This window comes from Camelus dromedarius, chromosome 27 (assembly GCF_036321535.1).
Source record: "Camelus dromedarius isolate mCamDro1 chromosome 27, mCamDro1.pat, whole genome shotgun sequence".
NCBI lineage: Eukaryota > Metazoa > Chordata > Mammalia > Artiodactyla > Camelidae > Camelus > Camelus dromedarius.
The window spans coordinates 19,401,248-19,425,001 of record NC_087462.1 but is presented as its reverse complement, the minus strand read 5'-3'; the positions used below and the strand labels follow the sequence as shown (position 1 = coordinate 19,425,001).

Sequence of the window (23,754 nt, the reverse complement as noted above, 5' to 3'; positions counted from 1 at the left end):
AAACCAGACAAAGACACAACCGAAGACACTACCAAAAGGGAAAATCAGTGCAAATGAAACCCCGAACACCCTGTATGTGAAACACGGCTATGCTATACACCTGTGCTGTATTAGCACAGAAAGGCAAATGTCACCTGCTGGGTTTCTTTCCTGAGAATTCTTGAAAAAAATTAAAACAAAAATCAGTGAGAGTCACAGCAAAAAAAAAAAGTCCTTTTATAACATAGATTGTTAAACACTTCCCCAGAATCTCTGTTAGTATTTAGCCAATGGATTAGAAATTTTCCTTGCAGAGGCTTTAAAAAAGGATACATTTAAGTGAACTCTTTTTATCCTTAATTTACAATGGTAGCTAATTATGCCAATCACTATTAATGAAGAGGCTAAAAATCATCTTGTTTGCCATTTGCTATACTGAGTGAGAGACTGTTATAGATTGCCTAATTATTACTGGGCTAAACCTGTGTAAGATTTGTGTGTTTTTTCCTAATGAAATGTTCTGTATCTGCTTTACATAAGTGCAAAGGAAAAGGTAAAATTGTTGTCCACTTTTTACAACTCCTTTGCAATTCTGAGAACATTTGCTGCAGAATAATAGCAAAACTGACTATGCTAAACTGTAGATAAAAGAACGATGACAGATTGCAGTCACTTTAATTCATAAAGAAAACACTTGGAGCCCCTGGGAACGCCAAATCAAGCACTGGCACCCAATGACTTTATGCCAAGTCACAAACTACATCATATTTTTTAGTTTAAACATAAAGGCTAATGGACATGTAACTTATTTATTTCAAATTCTTTTATGAAGCTGGCTTTTTTTTTTTTTAGCTCCTTAGAAAATATTATAATTCCCCTATTCTATAAACATACAAATATAATTGTAAAATGACATCATTCTGTTTTCATTTAATTACCCCTGAAATGCTTTCTATTTAATATTCATTACTCAAAAGCTAATTTAAAAGAGAAAGAGATGCGACTTATTCAAAAAGATGTACTGTCATTCACAGCAATAGCTATCTAATATACAGAAGTTAATAAAGCAGATTAATCTACAAGTCCCTTTAAGCCATTCTTGAGTTTTGAACAACTGCCTCTTTGACCTTTCACCTTCACGCTGTGCACCAGTAGCAGGTGCCAGCTGTACAGAAATTATGGCTGCGCATTTGAACGCAAAATCTGTTCTTACTTTGCTTCTGACCAGCAGCTGACCCTGTAGGAGTGATTGTTTCTGGTGCCGGCCTAAAGGCTACATAAACCAGCAGCAGATAAACAAAAGGCTACATATACCAGCTGCCTCGCCTAAGGGTACCAGGCCAGACTGACACCTCCACTCCTTCTCCAGCGTCCCAAATTGCTCCTTGTTTGTTTCCATACGTGCATTTCATCCCTGTCATTTTGTGCAAGGGATGGGCATAAGAGAAAACCCCCCAAAACAACAAGAAAAACCCCATCCCTTCCCTCGAACTTGACTTTTGAGTATTCTATGTCAAACTGTGCCATTATGATGCTAATCTAGGCCTGATTTAGCAACTTTAATAAGAGGCTAAACCCTCTTGTAATTAGATAATAAAATTTTATTATGTATTTTAATATTAAAAGTCTTAAAATCAAACTCTTCAAATCATACACCGGTATAGAACTAAGGTACTTAAATATCATAGCCCCAGAAAATGGGAGCCTGGAAAAGCACATTGTGGCTAATTTTTCATTCTCAGAAATGTAAACATGAAATTCCTATGTGGTAGCAGTGAAAGCTCCAACACTCTTAATTATGTGCAAGGAAGAATGAATCTATTCAAGTATGAGGCACACTGTACCATTTCCAGCAACAGCACGAGATGGTTTTGACAGTTATTTTGTGGATACAAATTACACAAGTATAAAAACAATCCCCATAATGATTAAATGCGGTTATGTACATAGGAGAATACCAGTGCAAGTGGTAACATATTTAAATGGTTTGCCTTCATTAAAAAAATTATATATGATATTAAACCATCAATCACTGCTGCGGCACAGGAGTTTAAATGTATTGTCACTGGTTGAAATAAATGACTTGGAGGCTGAATTCCGGCTCGCTCAATATGGTGTCTTTGCTGTTGTGTAGCCACCTAACTCTCTGCTGGTTTGGGCTACATCTGGTGGATTCCATCTCTTTCAATTAATAAGGCGAGTTATGCTATCAATGGATTACATCTTTAAACTGTGCTTAGAGGTAGGAAAACACATGTCCTAGTGGGGAAAAAAAAAAAAAGCCACAAACCCTCTCTGTTTTGTTAACCATTTGGAAGAATATTTGAAGTGCTGATTCTCTGCCCATGTTTAGAATGACCTTTGCTTGTGGAGTTTCAGCAGGGTTATTATATGGCATATAATGATATAATCTTATCTTAGCATTACCATTTAGTTTATCATACAGTAGTCTGTGATCATGCCAGATTTGGTACCTAAAGTCATGACTTGTAGCCTGTACTTCCAAAAATTAACTTTTTTGCTTGTTTTGCAGACATTCATTGACCATCACAAGGTTTTAGGCTCTGCTAGGTGCTGGGACAAGTATCAAGATGGAGGTGATCTTTGGGGGAAAAAAAGGTACTCTGTAAAGACAGGTAATAGGATTATAATTCTAATTTGATGATTTATGAATCAAGAATAAGCTTCTATTTTAAGATTTTTGCTTTAAAGCACCATTTTTTTGTTACAGTTGAAATAGTCATTCAAAATATTTCTATAACAAAAATGAAATAAAAATGGCAAAGACATGGTATATAACAAAGGATCTAGACTAGAATCATCCTTCCGAAGATGGACAGACAAATTATTTTATAATATCACAGATAAAATGCTATTTTAATTTAAAAAACTAGTGTTTTTCTATTTTTAAAGTTATAAGCTGTAACTTTGTAAACTGATCTTCAGGGGTGGCGGTCACAAATTCATCATTTTAAGAGTTTTACTCCCTAGTGGACTTCTCTTAGCTGGATACTTTTGTCCGGCCCTGGTCTTCTTAGATACTCTGATTTGACCCTTAGTAATTAGATTACAGACACAGACACAGACACAGAAACACAGACACACAGACACACACACACACTCTCACTTGACCAAAGTGAATTTTACTTTTTGCCTCACACAAGTCTTGTTATTTTGAAAATTAAAAAAAAAAAAATGCTAGGGAGGCGTTAACTGCCTTCCATTGCCTGTTTACTGCACCCCTTTTACATGTAAAGATACAACCCAAATGCGATAAAATGTTTCAGTAAAGGCCTAAACACACAGTCACAAGTAAAAGTAAAACAGTGGCATCCTTTTTAAACAACAAATAAAGTGTGCTTCCCAAATTATCAAAACAGCAGAAAGAAATGCAAATATCACTGCAAATATCACGGGATGGCTGTGAGAAATACAAGGGATCACACATTAAGTAAGAGATTTTAGTTCTGAAATTCTCTAGGATTACAGAATACAGAGTTGGAAAACTGGTAACCAGACATAGTGCCGGCCTGCAGAGTATTTTTATTTTTAATTTTTAATTAGTGGCCAACATTTACAAAACTGCATTTCTGGCTTCTCTTTGTGGGGGAATCTCAATATATCTGGCAACACTGGGCCTTATACCATCTTACAGGGCAGCAATTAGCTGGAGCTGCTTGGAGGCTGACCCCTTTAGACAGGGATGTGCACTTAGCATAGCTTTCTCTCCTGTCTCCCTCAGTCATGCTCCCTGCTTGGCTCTGTGGGCACCTTAGTTTGTGACACCTCAGAAAGCGAAAGGTAGAGGGAGAGGGGTGCTCAGAGCAGTCAGCTTCAGACTCGCCATATCAAAAGCCCTTAAGAATGCCCTTCGATAGAGCCAATGGTACTCAGTGGTAGATGCTTCCTTTAGAAAAGGGATGCTGTTTACAATCAGAAAGAGGTAAAAAGTGACATTCTATACTGATGAAACAGCGGTGGCTCAGGACAAAGCCTAGAGATGTGCTGGGTCTAGGAGATGGATGCAAAACACTTGTTGCTTCCCCAACTTCATTTCACACCTGCTGTATTGATTCTGTCCTAGAAAAATCAGATTAGAGTAAACCTCAAGAGCTACCTCAGACACTGAAGAAAAGTCACAAAGGGACATCATGAGACAGTTATACTATCAGGCTCTGACCTTCTCAAGGATCCAGGCCCTACTTCAAAGTCTGGCTACAGAATTAGTGACTGGGTACGGGTGTGGAATAAGAGAGAGGAAGCTCCGTTAGCTTTGCCTCAGTGATGGGGGGAGTCAAGAGCTTTTCCACACCAGCTGGCAAAGCAACCTCCCCCTCCCTTGCCCGTTGCCTCTTTGGGTCACTGTGCATCTGTTTCATTCCAGCTGCAGCAAAAGTTGAGGTACAGGATGGCTGCTCTAAATCATTCTATCATAAGGATGGCCCCAGTGGGACCTATTGGAAGCTCAACTTGCCTCATTGTAAGTGCTCAAAACATACATACTACTTCAAATTAGCAGCCACCAAGAAACTACAGCCTTGTGGTTAAGCATGTGAACTCTGGAGTTGAACACACCTAGGTTAAAAGTTTAGTTCCTCCATGTATTGACTACGTGACCTTATTGACTACAAGTAACTTGGGAAAGTTACTTAATCTTTTTATGCTTCAGTTTCTGTATCTGTAAAATGGTGCTTGTAACACTACAGTTTCACAGATACCGTGATGATTAAATCAGATTAAACGCATATGTAAACAGATTAAGCTAGTGTCTGCAGTATTTTGTCAAAATTATCTTTTTCCTAGAAATAAAAAGTGCATGCATATATTGCTGTGAAGAAGGCCGAGATCAAGCAGCGTGCGCAAAAAACCCAGTTCTATCATTCCTAGTTTTTACTTGCCTCGTCTAATGACATATCCCTGGCTTCCCTTGAAATCCATGCTGTCATCTGATCCAGCTGTGAATGTTCTTCCAGCCTGTGTTTCTGACATCGATCTACTGCCATACTTCTGGTAATAAAGTTGCGGATCAACCACCCTGAGCTGGTGGGTCAGGAGCATACTTTCTTCTTTTAGGGTTCACTAGAAATGCTTGTAATATCATTAGAAAATCTGGCTAATTTTTTAAGAGGATAAGAGACATGAATGTATTTCATCTGCTTAAGTGTTTCCCACTGTGAGTCTTGCTGAGGTTCTACGTCAGTTAAATACGCGATTGCACTTTCTGTACTTAGTATTATGGAATGGAATCCTAAGTATGAAAGATGTCTTGTATAGTATGTCAAAATGTTGAGCAATATTGTTTCAATCTAAACACAGAAATGAAAAAAGAGCAGATGATTTCCCTTTTGCTGTAATTCACTTTGGGATGCATGTCACGAAGAGCACCATACAAAAGCGATTTTCATTGATTGACTGACTGATTGAGGAAAAGGGTGAATGTTCTTTCCAGTTTACATCCCTACTGAAGTATCTGAAGTATGATTCTTATAACTCCTGACAGCTCTTCACAATTTGTAGTTAAATGCTAGGTTAGCACAAGGGGGAAGGAGGGAATGAGGGAGGGAGGGGAGGGGAGAGAGAAAGAATTAGAACTTTCTTTGGTTTTGAGTATAGCTGACTTGAGTCGCATACTTAAATAGAAGAGGCTAAGATAAATTTAAACCTAAATGTTCTAATTCCTCCATTCAATGTATTTAGATTTTAGAGAACATAATTGCTAATTAAAGTTAATTTCTATAAATAAGTTAATTGAATAATCTAATCAATAATATTGGCCATCACATAATTCTTGTTCTACTTCTGTGTAAGTTGCTACACAGTTTTAATAGAAATTCTGATTCTGAGAAGCATCAGCATCAGTGTCCTACTCTTAAAATCTGAAAAAGAATGAGTCACGTCTTTGACATGCGCCTCTAAGTCTGTAAAACACGCTCTTTCATTTACCTGTTTGGGCAGATCTTTCTTTCACTCTGTGACACAATGAAATGAACACTGACCTATGAGTTATAGACGCGAACACTTAACGTGACCAAGATTAAACTGAAAAAACTTCACACAGAAATGTTATCTTCCAGATTACTGTAGCAGATCCATGCCTAATCATTGTTACTACTGTCCTTTTCTTAAAATTTTAGTTTATCTTTCTAATGACATAAAAACATGGGAACTTTTTTTTTTTCCCTTAACATATGTCAACTGGGTTTTTCTCAGTTGTTAACTTAAAGCAATGCTCGTCAGGCAATAATTCTTATTTGAAATAGATTCACTTAATTAAAATAGACCTTCAAATGGACTAAATTTAATGCCTGCAAAGTTAGATTTGTTTGCAAAATATGGTAGATGGCTTATTTGGAGAGTGTTTTTAAAAACACTGAAGATCTAAAGCCACATAGCAGGACATAATCAACACATTTTCAGGTGAAAGGCACTTAAAATGTCTTTCCCAGACAGCTGCAAACAAATGGAAAACCCTTCATGTGGGTTCAGACTTCTGCTGTGGAAGCTCGAGGACATCACTTTCGCAGTTTAGAAATGATACTCTTCATGCAGTTACGTGTCCAGCTATCGGTCCAGGTTGTGGGGGAAAAACAGTTCAAACTAGTAAATAATTGCAGTATCATTGCATCAGTTTAGTTTAAAGAGCTGACAAACCCTCTCTAAACTCCAAGCACAATTAGTCATTAGGGTCTAGTTTTTCAGCACTGTTAAGCAATTTGTAACCCATTCCTTTTAATAGGGTTAGGCATTACTTAACCGACACAGATGCCTTGAAAACTGAAACCTCGAGGTATGAAGCAGCAACCTTGTTCATTACCTTCTGTGATAGGCAAATCATCTATAAAAACAGCATTTAATGGGCAATCAATGGATAATCAATGGCTCACTTCTCATCGGAGTGTGAAAATGAGAACAATCTAATACAAATTCCCTCCGGTAAGAGGCCGAATCTTGGATTCTGCTGCTCTTCAGGGCTGATTTATAAGGTCTTGGAAAGCTGATGTAAACAGATGATCAATGGGACCCATCCTTGCTCATAATAACCCCCAACTGGCCCACTCCCTCTTTTCCAAGTCTATCCCTTCAGGCTATTAGCTCTGTCCAGCTAATTCTTCCCACCACTCCTGCCTGCTGCTTTTACTCTGGCCATCCGTTCAGTCCAGCCGACTCAGAAGTAATTTTATACACAGCAGAGAGCGGGTGGAATTGATTTTTCACTCAGTGCTCAGTTCCCATCTGAATAATTATCAATTTTACTGCCTCATAAAGGGAAGAGTCAAAATTTCAAATCAATTCAAAAGAGCTTTTGAGACGACATAAACTGTGCATAAGAATAGAGGTCAAAGTTGTCAGTGACCTAAGGAGATGATGTCAGATACTACTATACCCAATGGCTGACATCAGAGGCACTCAAGATGATACAACCTAGTGCTAATGCAAATCGTATTTATGCTGACTACCAGAGACCAGTCATTAATATTTAAAATGCTATCTGAAAGCCTACATTCCAAATAAATAGAATGTATTCCACCGTTAATAAAGATATATCACTACTTAGTCATATGCAATAAAGTAAAGGATTACCAAGTATTATTAACACACAGAAATTACTTAAACCAACAAACGCATGGTAATTCGGAATAAAGACAAACTTGATTGTCTTCAGCACAACCACATTACTTATTCTGCACAGTCTGATTGTACATAAGTCTAGGGTCACGGCTATTGATTTTTGCTAAAATTTTCTGCCCACTTAAAAGTTTCTGCCAAAGTTAATGGGAGAATATTGTGATCATGGCTGAGTGCTGGCAGGTGGCAGACTTGTCACTTGTCATGGTGGGGTGGGGGCTGGGTCTGATTCCTGGCCAATCCACGGGTATTTATTTTCTTCCCTGGCTGTATGCTCTAAGAAAAGGCTAGTTCTGTCTTTTCTTTATCAAACACCTGTGGGCTGTGACACACTTCCAACAGTACCAGTGGCTACTGCAGTTGGGTAGGTGAGGAGAGATGCATCCAAATCTCAAAAGAATGTGTATTTTGAAAAGGCATTCCAGGTGAATCTGAGGTCTTTTCCCCACCAACCAGTTCCCTGAGACTCAATGGTGTAAGTGGTAAGGACTTGGGCTTCTGAGCCAAACAGACCTTGGTTCACATTGCACTCCAGACAGTTGATCTCTCTGTGCTTCAGTTTATTCATCTGTAAAATTGGGATGATGATGTCCACATTTCAGGGTTGTTGCGGGAATTGAAACGAGAGACTTCTCTGAAAGTTCTCTCCTCTCGGGACACTCTCTGTCACCACTATATTAATCCAATTATCATATAATTGTTAGTTATCTGTCTCTCTTTCCCACCTGGCAGGAGAGAATTTATGTCCTATGGGTCTGAGTGGTTCTTGCACCTTGCACACAGAAAATCTTCAATAAATGTCAGTTACCTTTCTCCTCTTTATCACCAACATGTTGTAACAATTCCAGGGTCATACCAAATAGTTAGAGGCCTAAAGCCCTTTGCTTATTTATACAAAATCTTAATCACAACCTTCTCTGCCAGGAAAACAACTGGTTAACTGAAACATCATCACAAATAAAGTTTACCTAATTTCATTTAAATATTAGCAAAAAATGGCAGCTAGGAAGAAAACCTCTTCCGTGGCTGTCTTATTCATTTTCCTCATTTATTTACTCAGACTGACATTTTCTGCTGATTGCAGGCGACTTATTTGCTGACTAATGACATGCTAACGTGTTTACATCTGCAAACCACAGATTATTGTGGAGATAATTTGGCAAAATAAAACAACTGGAAGCAGTACAAAGAGATCATTTTCCAAATTTAGTAGAATTGGAAAATATCATAGTGATGGTATCTCCACAGCAAAATGGTATTATTCTCTTTGAAATGTTTCTGGCATATATATTTGTTTTTATGCATGCTGTTACTGTGGTTTGCAGAAGTGAGTATTTAAAAAACAATATTAAACTTGGACATAATTCATATTAGCTAGTCAGAAAACACATTTAAAAATAAACAAATTGTGCCTTTATTACTTATTACTTAAATGCTCTTCGGAGTATGACCTATCTGAACCTTGATTTCTCATCTGAAAATGGGGAAAATGATATTATAAATGAAAGTCCCCAGCAAGTTGCCTGGCACAGACCAGAAGCCCAGCAAATGGAAGTTTCCCAACATACCAGCGTATTCACAAGGCTAACCTAAGATGATATCATTAGAGGCTCCAGGAATGAAATCCGAGGTTCACTGTTTTGACTGTTTCTAGTCCCAGCTTCGCCTTTTATTTCTTTTGTCTCTTGAGGCGCTATCCTCTTTTTGAATTCTAGCTTCACTGAAGTGAGATGAATGACTCAGAGATTTTTTGCGGGTGGGTAATTGTGAGGCCAGTGTACTACCCTACCTTCTGGGAAAATACTCCTAGAGATTAACGGGTACAGAGTCTTGGCAAGACCAGTTGCTCTAGGAGATATTCAGAGACCAGGTTGGCTTTTGGGAAACTCTCATCTGTTAAACCAGATCACCAACCACCAGTTACCTGCTGCAGGACATCTGGATTTTGCTGCATAAAATGTAACAGTCTCTGACCGGCCTGCGTAGCCTCTCGGCATCGAAGTGGCTTCTTGCCCTCTTTTGCTATGTGCTTGAAGAGGTAAGTCACGATGTAGTCTAAACTGGTACAGCAGCTGGAGGAGACAACTGTATCTGTGTGAACAACAAATGAAGATTCACTTGCATTAGTCAAGTGTTTCATCTGATGACAATGCCGCAATTAAAAAAAAAAAAAAACAACACTTTCTGGTTTCAAAGCACGTTGATTAAACTATAAATTCCTTGACGGCAGGGATTTTTGCCTTGTTTATCTCTTAAAACCTTACGTCCACAACAGGATCTGGCATAGAGACGTGTCAGGAATTAAATGATTCCTGGATTGGATTGGACAGAATTTTTCTTATGTGACCTTAATGACCCTCTGTTCAATTCAAGTGACTTTATTAAATACTGACTTGGTGCAAAATGCTCTGCTTCAGGGGAAACAGGGCATAAACTTGGTGCAAAGTACTTTGCTTCAGTGGAAACCCCCACCCTGGTGTCAACAAGCTCATGTACGGAAGTCACTGAAGTCCAATGCTGTGTAAAAATGAGTGACACGCTGCTGTGAGAGTTTTGAGGGAGACACTGCATTTGGATGAGGATCAAGGTGAGTTTGGTGAAGGAGGCAGCATATGAGACGGGCTTGGAAAAGTTATTCCAGTTAAACATAAGGAAGGACATTTTTTCACACGGAGAGATTAGCACAACGCACATAATATGGTGAAAAGGTATGGATTTTGAAGCCAGACAAAAATCTGGTTTCAAATTCCATCTTTTCCAATTACTTGCTGTGTTGTTACTATGATAGAGCCAATTAACCTTTCTGATCATTTATAAAATACCTTGCAGAGGGGAATAAGAAAATAACTAGAAATTCTCATGGTAAAAAAACTGATAGTTATTGTGAGCTTATGTTTGGTTAGAAGACAAATGACCTAGAGGGTAATATGTGAAATAAGTCAGACAGAGAAAGATAAATACCATATGATTTCCCTTGTACGTGAAATCTAAAGAATAAAACAAAGGAACAAACACAACAAAAGAGAAACAGAGTCACAGATACAAAGAACAAACAGGTGGTTGCCAGAGGACAGAGGAGCAGGGGGGGATGAGAGAAATAGGTGAGGAAGATTAAGAGGTACAAACTTCCAGTTGCAAAGTATATGAGTCATGGGTATGAAGTGCAGTGTGGGGAACACAGCCAATAATAGTATCTTAGTACGGTGACAGATGGTAACTAGACTTACCATAGTGATCATTTTGTAATGTACAGAAATATCAAATGACTATGTTGGGCACCAGGAATCAACATAGTGTTGCAGGTCAATTATACTTCAAAAACAAAGAAACTCATAAAAAAAGAGATCAGACTTGTGGATACCAGAGGCAGGGGTTAGTGGGAAGGGGAACTGGATGAAGGCAGTCAAAAGGTTATAGTTCCAGTTGTAAGATAAGTAAGTATTGGGAATGTAATGTACAACATGATAAATATAACTAATACTGCAGTATGCTATATGAAAGTTGTTCAGAGTAAATCCTAAGAATACTCATCAAAAGGAAAAAAAAAACTTTTCTTTTAAAAAACATTTTGTATCTATATGAGATGATGCGTGTTCACTAAACTTACTGTGGCGATCATTTCATGAGTCAAATCACATTGCACACCTTAAATTTGTAAAGTGCTATATGTCAATTATAGCTCAATAAAACTGGAAAGGAAAAAATAAACGGGGGTAGTTATTACCAATTTGCCCTCAAGGTGAAAAGAGGGGGCATATTCACATTTGAGTGAAAGAATGTGTAGAAGAATCATAAGAGAGAAGGCTGACAAAAAAGCCTGGGCATCCAGTGGTGGGCTGAGACATACACATTTAATTTGAAAGGCAACAGAGGTGTTATTGAATGTCTTTTTTCAGCAAGTAAGTGACATGATTTCTTTGTATGCTAAAAATCATTTCATCTACTTCTACTAATCACTTCTGTATATAGTGGGTGCTCTTATTTGCATTTTTCAGGTGAGAAAAATGAAGCTCAGAGATAATTAGCTTATCTAAAGTTCATGGTTTTCACTCAGAGCATGACAATGGCCAGATTTTTTGGCTAATGGCAACATATGGACATGATTCTGGGGAGTTTATGATTAATAACAGAAACAGACAAACCACTGAAAACATGATGGGCACTTAAGAAATGGCAAATACAGTAGACTCGGAAGAGACGGAGAGAGTAGGGCTGGGGAGCAGACTATACACTGTAAAGGCAACAGTTACTTTCTTACTCATCTCATCTCAGAGGTTCTGAGACAGGTGTGCCTGTGATGGAGGTGAAGTATTAGTTGAGTTAATTAAAGAATGGGTAGGCAAAGCTAATCTGAGAAAATTTTTTTTTAAGCCTTGAGTTTTGTTTAGTAATAACACTAGAATCAATATAATACAATAGTTTAAAAACTTTAGCATACATTGTTTTAGAGAGAAATGACATAGAAAATGGAAGGTTTGGGGGCAAGTTTTTAAACACAGACAGACGAATGCATTTAAAATAGAGGATAATTGTAGCTGATGCAGGATCATGAGGGTTTGGATGAAGTCTAAAAGATGAGCATGGACGATAGTTTTGGGAAATTGTGGAGCTACAGGCTTCTAAGAAAGGAGCTTTTACTTCCTCCTAAAGCTGTGGCATTTGCTTGATTGACTGATTCTCTCCCCCCACTAACTGGGTTACTGTGCAGAAAAGGACGGTTTGGTTTTATAATCCTGGAAGGTAATATATAATGTAGTGGAAAATCTTTAGGCTTAAGAGTCAGGCACAGACTTGTTGAGCCTGTTTGCTTCTCTCTTTTCCTTCACATTTCTATCTTTGAAGTCCCAAACATGAAAGTAAATGGATTAAGTAACTTAACATGCACAAAAAGGAAGCAAGTAGGAAACAGATATGATTCCCCACACCAGTGGAGAGCAATATGCTATCAATCATACAAAAATTATAAAGACTTCACATAGATTTGGTGACCACATGCCACGCAGGTTGCATTAAAAGGTTCCAATCTACTGAGTCAGCTATGAAAAAGCCAGGTAAACACTTTAGACATGAAGGTTGGAGCATACATCCTTGCAATAAAAGCACGAAGAAGAGCTTCCATTATGGCTGATTTATGGTTGGGGACTTTGAAAAGGATGAATGTTATTTCAGGGTAGACTGAAAAGTGTGGAATCATAAGGATCATGGGCCGTTTTATCGAAAACAGAATGAATAGTGCTGAGGATTATGTATTATTATTGGTTTTCTTTATTTGCAGCTCAAGCAATTGTGTGAGATTCAAACAGTGAACACTCTCCTGATATAGAAGGATGGGCAGAAGTCATGAATTTTCATATTTTGCTCTAGTTCTTGGTGTTTAGAATTTTTTCACTCATGATAGACAATTTTAGATAGAATTTTTAAGCCTAATAGGCACTTTGTCCTTTTTAGCAACTTGTTTGGCACTGAAAACAACCAAATACTCCTTTTCTCCTACAACTGGTCTCCATAGGAAGCATTCACAGCCTTCTTGCTCACTAAGACCCAACACAGAGAGCTGTTCTGAAAAGTTAACTGTACGGGAAAGAGTTGCTCAACTGAGAGTCAGAATAATGATAATGGAGCTGAGAAGAAATTTGGCTTTGACTCACAATTTCTTACCAGAGCAGAGGGGAGGAGGAAGGTCTTGGAAAAATAGTGTGAAAGGCAATTTCAGAAACAAAAGGCATATTTGGCTGGTATGGTCATTTAGGTTTGAATCTGTATTTTCTAGATGTTTGACTATATGAAGATTCAATTTGCACCTCTGTAAAGTGTGCTTAATACTACCTACTTTGCAAGGTGTTTTGAGAGATTAATGAGAGAAAGTGGGTAAAGACTGTAACACAGTGCCCAACATTAGGTTTCCCTCTTTTCACTTCCTGTTTGTTTTCCTGGCTACTTCAATCCCTAAACACCAACTCTGGCCTCCCATTTAGCTAACTCACAGCTCTCTTCTCTCTTTAGCATGTTTTTGGTGGGAGAAACTAATGTACAAGGTCTCTAAGTTTCTAAGTATTTCCTGATTGCTTTACTCCTATATTATATTTATAATATTTATTCTATCCAATTCAAGTATGTGTTCAAAATAACATACTCTCTTTATTAATAATGAACATTTTACTAATAGTCAACTTGAGGGGGAAATTTCTGGTGGTTTCCAGTTGGTTCAGTTTTTCACTTGCCTCCGCCTTTCCTTGTTTTGCCTTTTGTGCCATCCTTTGCTTTCTTGGAACGCACCCCCATCCCTGATACATCAGTCTTCAGAGCCTCCCCTGATCACTTCTTCTACAAAAGCCAGACAAACATTCCCTATTCACTATCTTATTTTACGTTTCTGTTAAGCACTTACCATGACTGGACAATTTCCTGTGTGTGTGTGTGTTTACTGTTTATCTCTCCTTATTAGAATGAAACCTTCACATGAGTAGAGAACTCATCTGTCTTGTTCTCTTCAGTACTGCCAAGGTCTAGAATGGTACCTGGTACCTAGCATGTGCATAACCGATATTTATTAAATGAATGAGTTGAGAGTCATTCTTAAGAGCAGCTTTTTTGTAAGCTCTGTGTTTGGTCTCTGTATGTAAGACTATGGGGGTAGGTGGTGGTGGTGGTGGACGGGTGATTAAAATGATGGAGAATACAATCACTTTTCTCATTTGCCTGTCTGTTTTCCCAAATTATAGAGGGCCTGAAACTAAAAATGGTAGTGAATGATTAATGAAAAAAATTTAATATCACGTTAAGCCTATTAGGCAAGTCACTACTCTATCACTGATTCAACTTTTTTGTACCTCCCTCTCATTTTTCCTGCTGAGGCTACAATGGAACTGAAACCTGCTTGTAACCCAAATACTACCTATAAATGTATCTTTGCAAATGTATCATCGTTGGAAAAGGAGAAACCCAAGTGGTTACTTTCAATAATCTAAATAATCCTCTGCCTTGAAGACACAGGGCACAATTCACCTGTGACCTTTATGATGTGGATCTGGCAGGGTGGCGACGTGAAAAGGAATGGGCTTTAGAGTTGGAAAGACTCCTAGATCAGGCACTTATTAGTTGTATGACCTTAGGCAAGCAGTTTCACCTCTCCGGGCAACAGCTTACTCATCTGTATAATGAAAATAGTATTACCTAATTAATTCATTCAATAAATATTTATTAAGTACTTACTACATGTTAGGCACTAGGGAAAAAGTGGTCACTAAGACACTGTTCCTGTCAAGTAGGAAGCGTACAGTCAAGTAGGAAATAAGGCCAAGCGGTGCTATTCGCGTATTTAACCCAGTTTTGGTTTGCAGAGTGGTTCTGAGAATGAGATGAGTGAAGGACACATATGAAAACACCTATGACAGCATCAGGCGGAGCGTGTGTACATGGTCATACCCTTAATAAGTGGCAGCCCTGGACTTAAGCCCAAGTTCAGTGTTCCCTCTATAATGCCACTTTGTTAAGACTCCTTTGAGAGCCTTGTTAAAATGCAGATTCCAGGCCTAAGATCACACTTCGAGAACAACATAGCCATCTGCAACTAATTCAAATTCTTCAGGTATTACTATGATATGAGATGGAAGAATGTCAAGACAAACTAATAATCAAAGACAAGACTTCAGGTTTTGTCCATGAAGGATTAACTGCCATGAGAATTTTTCCTTCTGCCATAAACAACCAGAAAACAGGACAAAATATATGAAACGTTTTTCAATTACTGCACAAGAAGCAGTACAGGACTATTAAACCAGAGAGGAGGGAAACAAATGAGGTAACTGCTCAAGCTCACGGCTCATCGCAGTTTCTAGGCTACAGTCCAGGAAGGGAGAACACAAGGAAAGCCACGTGGTCTCACTGAGTTGAAGAGAAACAGCTGGGATTTGGGGAGAACAGGCAGCAGCCAGAACTTGTGGGACAGAGTACCAGTGAGTGGAACTATACAAGGAGAGAGTTCCGGAGATCTGCACCTCCAGTCTTTGAACAATGTAACAGGGGATTTCCAGAAGGAAGGGAGACAGAGGGAGAGAGGTAGAGTGCAATTATTTGAATGCAATATATGATTATACTATTTGAAGGTGTAGATTGTAAGCCCTAGAAAAACCACTAAAAATAAATAAGTATGGCAAATAAACTCATAGGGGATATAAAAAACATAAAAGATATTAAATTAATCCAAACCAAAAGAAGGCAGAAAAAAAGGACCAAAGCCCAGATAGGATAAAGAAAAAACAAACAGCAATATTGTAGATTTAAACTCAAATATACAGATAGTTACATTAAATGTAAATGGCTGAAACACTGTTTAGAAGGCAGAGATAATCGGATTTGACATAAAAATATGACCCAATTATATGCTGTATGTTAGGCAAATACATCCACATCCTAATACCCAGAACCCATAAAGGAGTTAGGTTACACAGCAAAGAATAATTAAGTTTGCAGACGAATTAAGGTTGCTAATCAGTTGAACTAAAAATAGGGACATTAACCTGGATTATCTGGGGGGCCCAAGGTGAGTGTAAGAGAGAGGCAGGAGACGTCAGAATCAACGGGAGATGTTTCTAAGAATGGTCAGAGATATTCGGTGTTGCTATGATTTGAAGACAGAGGACAGGAGCTGGTCTCCAGAGGCTGGAGGAGGCAAGGAAACAGACTTGCTCTTAGAAAGGAGCATAGCTCTGCTCACACCTTGATTTCGGCCTGATGAGACCCATGTCAGATCTATGATCTAAAGAACTACAGGACAGTACATTTACATTGTTTTAAGCCACCAAGCTCATAAACATTTGTTACAACAGCAACAGAAAATATCTGCTGTCTACCCAAAATGAACTTTAAATACAGAGACACAGAAAGATTAAAAGTGAAATGGTGGGAAAGAGGCTAACTCTAATCAAAAGAAATCTGGAGAGGCTAGTAATATCAGACAAAGTAGATTTCAGAGGAAGGAATAGTACCAGAGATAAACAAGGTCATTTCATAATGATAAGGGGTAAGTTAATCAAGGGAACATAACATTACTAAATATTTATGCATTTAATAACAGAGCTTCAAAATACTTTATACAAAAACTGACAGAGCTGAAAGGAGGAATGGGCCAATCTATAATTAAAGTCAGAGGCTTCAGCACTTCTCTCTTGGTAATTCATAGGACAAGAAGAAAACAAACAGACAAAAACCAATAAAAATACAGAAAATCTGAACATTATCAATTAATTTAGACCTGACATTTAGAGAATGCTCTTTCCAACAACAGTAGAATACACATTCATTTCAAATTCCCCATGGAACATTCGCCAAATATAATGAACCAAAAAAAGATTCAATAAATACAAAAGTTCTAATAGTCACTGAGTATATTCTGTGACTACAATGGAATTAAACTAGAATTAATAAAAAAAGATTAAAAGTTAAACCTTGTGTTTCTACGTAAGAACTCATTGGTGAAAGAAGAAATCATCTCAGCAATTAGAAAATATTTTTAAACTGAATGGAAAAGAATCCCCAAATATACAAAAATTTTGTGAATTGCAGCCACTGTAGTGCTTAAAGCATTAAATGTGTATATTAGAAAAGCAAAAAAAAGTCCAAGATCAGCAATCTAAGCTGCAGTCTACCTGAAAAAGCTACAAAAGGAAAAGCAAATAAACTGAAGGAAGGAAATTATAATGATCATACATGAAATCAATGAAACAAGAAACGGAAAAATAATAGAGAAATCACTGAAAACTGAAAGCTGGTTCTTTGCATAAAACTGATAAACCTAGAGCCAGAATGATCAAAAGAAAAAAAAAAAAAAAAAAAGAAAAGAAAAAGAAAACCTTGCCAACATCAGGGATGAAAGAGGGAACATCACTAGAGATTCTACAGAACTCACATTGTATAGCAAGAAGATATTATGGATGATTTTATGTCACTAATGCCAGATGAACTTTAGATGAAATGGGCAAGTTCCTTTAAAGACGCAAATACTACTCAAGATGTAATAGGTAACTGGAATAGTCCTATGTCCACTATGGAAATTTAATTTGTAGTTAATAACCTTCTAATAAAGCAAAATCTAGGCCTAATGGCTTCACTAGGGAATTCTATCAAACATTTAAGGAAGAAATGATAACAATTCTACACAAACTTTTTAAGAAAATAGGAGAGGAGGGAACATTTTCAAACTCATTTTATAAAGGCCCCAGTCCAACATTAAGAAAAGGCAAAGAGATAAGAAGAACAGAAAACTATAAAGGAAGGATTACAGAAGAACACGTCAATAGCTGTCATGAACATAAATGTAAAAAATATGTACTAAAGTTTTAGAAAGCTGAATCCAGTAATATGTAAGAAGAATGATCCATTGTAACCAAGTGTGGAATGCAAGGTTGTTTTAACATTCAACTATCCATCAATGTGATGATTAACATTGTGTAATGCATTAATAGACCAAAAAAGGTAAACCACATGATCACCTCAGTATATGTTGAAAAAGAATTCGATAAAATTCAACACCCATTCATGATAACACTCTCAGAAAACTACAAGAGAAGTGAATTTCCTTAACAAGATAAAGAATATCTATGAAAAACCTAGAATTAACATTACGCTGAATGGTGAAAGAATGAATACTTCCTGCGTAACTCTGGAGACAAGGAAAGAACGTTTGCTACTATCACTTCCAATTAACATTGCCCTGTAGGTCCTAGCCAGTGTGATAAAGAAGAAAAAAAAAGAAGTCACAGATTGGAAAGGAAGAGGTAAAACTACATTTGCAGACACATCTATGTAGAAAATCTTAAGAAATTAACAAAAGGCTATCAGGAGTAATAAGCAAATTTAGCCAGGTTACAGGTTACACGGTCAACATACTAAAAAATCAACCGCAACTCTACATGGCAGCAAAAACAATAGAAATTGAAATTCAATATAATTTACAATAGCATAAAAACAAAATATGTATAAATATAACAACATATGGTTAAGGCTTATACATTTAAAACTACAAAAGTGCGCTTGAGAAAAGTTAAAGAAGATCTAAATAAATGGACAGGTATGGCATTTTCAGGAACTGAACACTCAGTATTGCTAAGATGTCAAGTCTCCCCAAATTGGACTACAGATTCAATGCAACCTAATATATATTTCTTTGCTCATTTTTTTTTCCTAACAAGAGAAACTGACAAGGTGACTAATACTTGTAAAAAATGCAGAGGACCCAGAATAGCCAAGACAATTTTAAAAGAGAAAAACAAAACTAGAGGGCTACACTACCTGACTTTAAGACTTACTATAAAGTTAGGACAGTATAGAAGTGGCACAAAGTAATCTACTAGATAAAGGATGTTCTTCAACAAAAGAAGCTAGAACAACTGAATACTCATGTTAAAAAGAAAAAAGAATCCTGGCTTTTATCTCATAATACAAAAAATATATTGAAATGGATCATAGACCTAAACGTGAGAACTGAAACTATAAAACTTTTAGAAGAAAATATAGAAAAAACCTTTATGGTCTTGGGTTAAAAAGCAAAGATTTCTTAGGATAGGACCCAAAAGACATGAACTGTAGGAAAAAATAATAATAAGTTGGGCTTCCTAAAAATTGAAAACTTTCGCTCTTCAGAAGATACTATCAAGAAAATAAAAAAGACAAGCCAAGGCTGAAAAAATAGTTGTAGAACATATACCTGATAAAAGAGCTGTATCTAGAATAAACAACAAACTCTTCTAAGATAAAGAACCCAGCTAAAAAAAAAAAAACGGGTAGAAGGTTTGAAAAAATACTTCATGAAGAAGATACTTGAATGGCAAATAAGCATGAAAAGATGCTCAAATCATCATTCATTAGTGAAATGCAAATTAAACCATAAGAAGATTCCATTTCCCCCTCACGAGGATGGCTAATATTTAAAAGACTCATAATAGCAAGTGTTAGAGAAGATATGGGGCAACTGGGGCCCTCATACATTGTTGGGGGGAGCAAAATGGTACAATCACTTTGGGAACCAGTTTGGCAGTTTTTTATAATTTAAAATATACACTTAGCATACAACCCAGAAATTCCATGCTGGTATTTACCTAAGAGAAATAATATTTGTCCACAGAAAGACTTGTACATGAATGTTCATAGTAGCATTATTCAAAATAACCAAATAATGGAAACCACCAAAATGTTATCTATCAGCTGGTGAATATATAAACAAATGTGGAAATCCATACAATGGAATAATACTCAGCAATAGAAAGAAAAAAACTTTAACTGATTTGCAAAACAGCATGGATTAATCTCAAAGGTATTATGCTAAATGAAAAAGGCCAGACACAAACGGCTATAAGTTATATGATTCCACTTATATGAAATTCTGGAAAAGGCAAAGTATAGTGAGAGAAAGTAGACAGTAGTTCCTTGGGGCTGAGACTGGGGGAAGGGATTGATTCATAGGGGTCACAAGGGAGCTTTCTGTGGTGATGAAAATGTTCTGTATCTTGCTGAGGTGGTTCATGACTGTGTACATACATTTGTCAGGACTCATTGAACTGTTCACTTAAAATCAATGATTTTTACAGTGTGTAAATCATACCTTAATAAAGTTGATTAAAAAATAAACTATCTAAATATGAAAAAAGAGCATTTCCTCTCTTGCAAGTAATAGTCAAAAAATAATCTTTCGGTTTGGGTACACAAATCTCTCCCCACTTTGTAGGACAATCATCTCAACAAACACATACATTGAGAGACCACAATCAAGTTTTTCCTCTGAAAACAATGTTCTCCATGATACTGACCAAGAGTCGTGAGTCCCTCTGAGATGGATGTGAGAACATACAGGAGAACGGGAGGCTCTAAGTTGGTGATGAAGCTCATGTGGTCCTGGGTGAGACATTCCAGGAGTGGATAATAAGACTGGCTCAGTTTCCTATATTGCTGTAACAGAAATACTAAGTGTCAGGCCACAGGAAAGTAAAAGACAGTTAAAGTCCAGTGAAAATTGCTATTTATAATACTGGATATTATAGCCTTACTTAAACATACATGAAATAAACATAAATACATAATCACAGATACATAAAATAAATATATGGAACAAATGACATAATGATTCTCAATTCAGTATTTAAAAGGGTTTTAATAAGAATCTCTTGATCTCTAGAAATCCTAATTTGAAGCTACAGCACAGCATAGTATGTAATTTCAATTTTGCCTTATATGGTTAACAATCAAAATGCAAGTAAAATCTCTGTAGTGTGGAATTTAGAAGACTGAATTACTTTTCTGAACTGGAATATGGTAACACTGAACTGTATTTAATAGTGGTTAGGCAACCTTTTTTTTTAACACAAAGAAATTTGCTGATTATTATAATAGGATTTGGCATTGCAGTCTGCCGTATTTATGCAATGTCAACCAATCTAACTAAATCATAACTTGGTAAATAGTTTAGTATTTACCATACATTATAGGTAAAAGGTAAGTGCATGAGGAAGATACCTGGAAAACCTCAAATGAAACTCAAACCAATACCAAAGAAGTACAGTAAACCAGAGCAGTATTTATTAAAGTGAGATTAAGACTACCTCCGTAAGAATCACATGGGGTGCTTGTTAAAAATGTGGTTTTCTGATCTCCACTCCAGACTCAGAAAACAAAAGCCTCTGCAATGAGTTCTTGAAATGTGCATTTAAAAAATGCACACTAAGGGAGTCCTAAGCACTCTCTATTTTGAGATTACTGAGTTAGAGGTTTGCTTGTCTGTTAGAAGAAGAGAAATTCCTAGAACCCAGGTTTGTTTTGGGTGGACCTCAACAGTAATGAAGAGCTCCCTCAATGAGGTGTCTAAAACACACGGCTGATCGACTCAAGTTTCTTCTTTGTAATTTCTGTCGTACAGGCAGCCTTCAATGTGCATTCCATTCTATTGCAGAGGCTTGACAACTTTGGCTTGAGATGTGGTTCTATTAAGACCAGCTTAGAAAGTTGGAAGAGGGTGCCATTAGTCTGTTGGAATGTCAAGGAGCATTTCTAACAGGCTGACTAAAGAAGGCCCCCCAGATCTGACTTGTAACCTTGGGCTGGGAGCGGGTGAGAAAGCCCGAACCAATCCTGAGCATGAATTTGGCTGTGTTACTGAAGTAATTACTGTAACCACATTGGGCATATATTAGCTTTTGTGTAATCAGGCAGAGATGTTTTTAAAAAAGTCTGATAATGACACAGCTCACTGGAGGAGCCTGGAAATTTGAATTTCCAATAAGCAGCCCAGGTGATTCTGATGGGCTTCAAAGTCTGAAACCATTGACATAAATCATAGAAACTAGATGGCAGAGTAGAAAAGGGACCTGGAGATCACTTTGTTTAATTTACTCATTTTAAAGGTGAGGAAATTGAAGCCTGGAGAAATAGAGAAGGTGATTTATTCAAGGTAAATGACTGGTGAGTGGCAGAGCAGAGACCGTACACCAGGCTGCTCAACCTTCAGGTTAGCACTCTGTCCACCACACCACAATTCTAATGGAAAGGAAGGCCAAACAGCTTGGGAAGTAGAGCCGAAATGAAGCCAGAAGATCCCACAGCCCATTCTGCATGTTTTGCCTTAGGAAACACAGACCTTTTTTTGAATTATGAACACAGCTGTAAGCAATGTGTTGAAATGGCTAATTATATGTTCTCTAGATAGAGAGCCTGGAACACTCTAGATGACCGATTTGTCAAAGGTGGTAGCTGCAGTTTTAAAAACTGCACATTTAATACCACTACAGTTGTTCAAATTCTTTAAGTTAAATCAAGATGCCGTCCTAAAACATAAAATATTCTGGTGCTGTTCTAACTCCCCGGGCTTTGTTATAACAATTCCAAGCTTGTGGTGGTGTTACTTCACATTTCACGCAAAGACTCCCATGATGCATGATTGCTTACTAGCAAGTCACTGTGGGACACTGACAGCAGCATTTTGACAAAGGCCTGGAGTACATTGTCAAAATGGTTGTCCCCATACAACTTGAAGACGCCAAAGCTGACATAATTTCCACACAAGGCAGATTTGAGAGCTGAATAGCAGATGGAGATGCCCTTGAGTTTCATTGGATAAATCTGATCTTTTGAGAGGCTCCCAAGGGATAGGATCTGATTACCTGTGTTAGGGTAAAAGCAGAAAGACAAAGCGGTATAAGCAGATGTAATTCAAAGCAGTTATGAGGCACATTATTTAACATTTTCACTTCACTGCTAATGGTCACTTCCTCCTAACGGTGTTCCAAGAATTAGACTATCCATGTAATGAAAAATATAAACACATAAGCCAGTTTACCTGGGAGTACAAATGGCCCAAGGAAAACCAGTCAAGGGTACTGGAAAACTTTTATATTTTTATCTGAATGGTAATTACATGAATATATATGTATATACATGGAAATTCAGTGAGTTGTACTCTTAAGATTAGTTCACTTTATGTACTTTAATACATATATTATCTCCTTTTCAATAAGACGTTTAAAAAAAAGTAGGAGTAAATAACTAAATCGAGGAAAAAAGATAACTTAGGCAGAGATAATAAGTTACTCTAAGTTGTGGGGTGAATTTTCAGCCTTTTCACATGAACTTCATATTGAGTTACTTCACTCTTAGGAGTCTCACAGATTTCATACATGAATTAAATGAAATAAGACACATAAGAAGTTCTTGGCACAGTGCACAGTAACTGTTACTTCTTTTTCTCCTTAGATCCTTTTTCAGAAAATCTAAAGAGATGATTGTTTACAAACTGTATTTAAATTCTATGTTTGACCATCAAAAGACAAAGAAATGTTTATGTAATCACCTTACAATTTTTTTGTAGTTAGCATTTATAACCAACAATTTCTCTTCTGAAATGTGTGCTAATAAGGCACGTTACCAGGCAATACCCAAGGATGCTTTTTAAAAAATTATAACGTCGTACATGTTTCTTAGCTCTGCTTCTCCCTGTTCAAGCCTGAGTACTGCTTCTAAAACTGCATCTAAATTCAATTTACAAAATTCAGAAGTATATTGTGGTTTTGTACTGTGTCAATTGGGCTAAACAAAAATTACATTTCCCAGAACTCATTTTGCTGTGCGGTTGTGGGCTAGAATTGAACAAAAGAGAAATCTGTATGA

General features: G+C 37.1%; 1 protein-coding gene across 3 annotated transcripts in view; it reads right to left on the bottom strand.

Annotated features, from left to right (window-relative positions):
• Positions 1-23,754, bottom strand: part of RANBP17 (RAN binding protein 17) — a 276,378-nt gene that overhangs the window by 18,722 nt on the left and 233,902 nt on the right. For 2 of the 3 annotated variants that reach the window (XM_031437777.2, XM_031437778.2), the window contains 3 exons: positions 22,537-22,751; positions 20,409-20,547; positions 9,530-9,696 (listed from right to left, as the gene is read on the bottom strand). In XM_031437777.2, coding sequence (XP_031293637.1) covers positions 9,530-9,696; positions 20,409-20,547; positions 22,537-22,751 — 521 coding nt within the window. The remainder of the gene's footprint in view (positions 1-9,529; positions 9,697-20,408; positions 20,548-22,536; positions 22,752-23,754) is intronic. The other variant, XM_064480090.1, reaches the window with a different exon arrangement.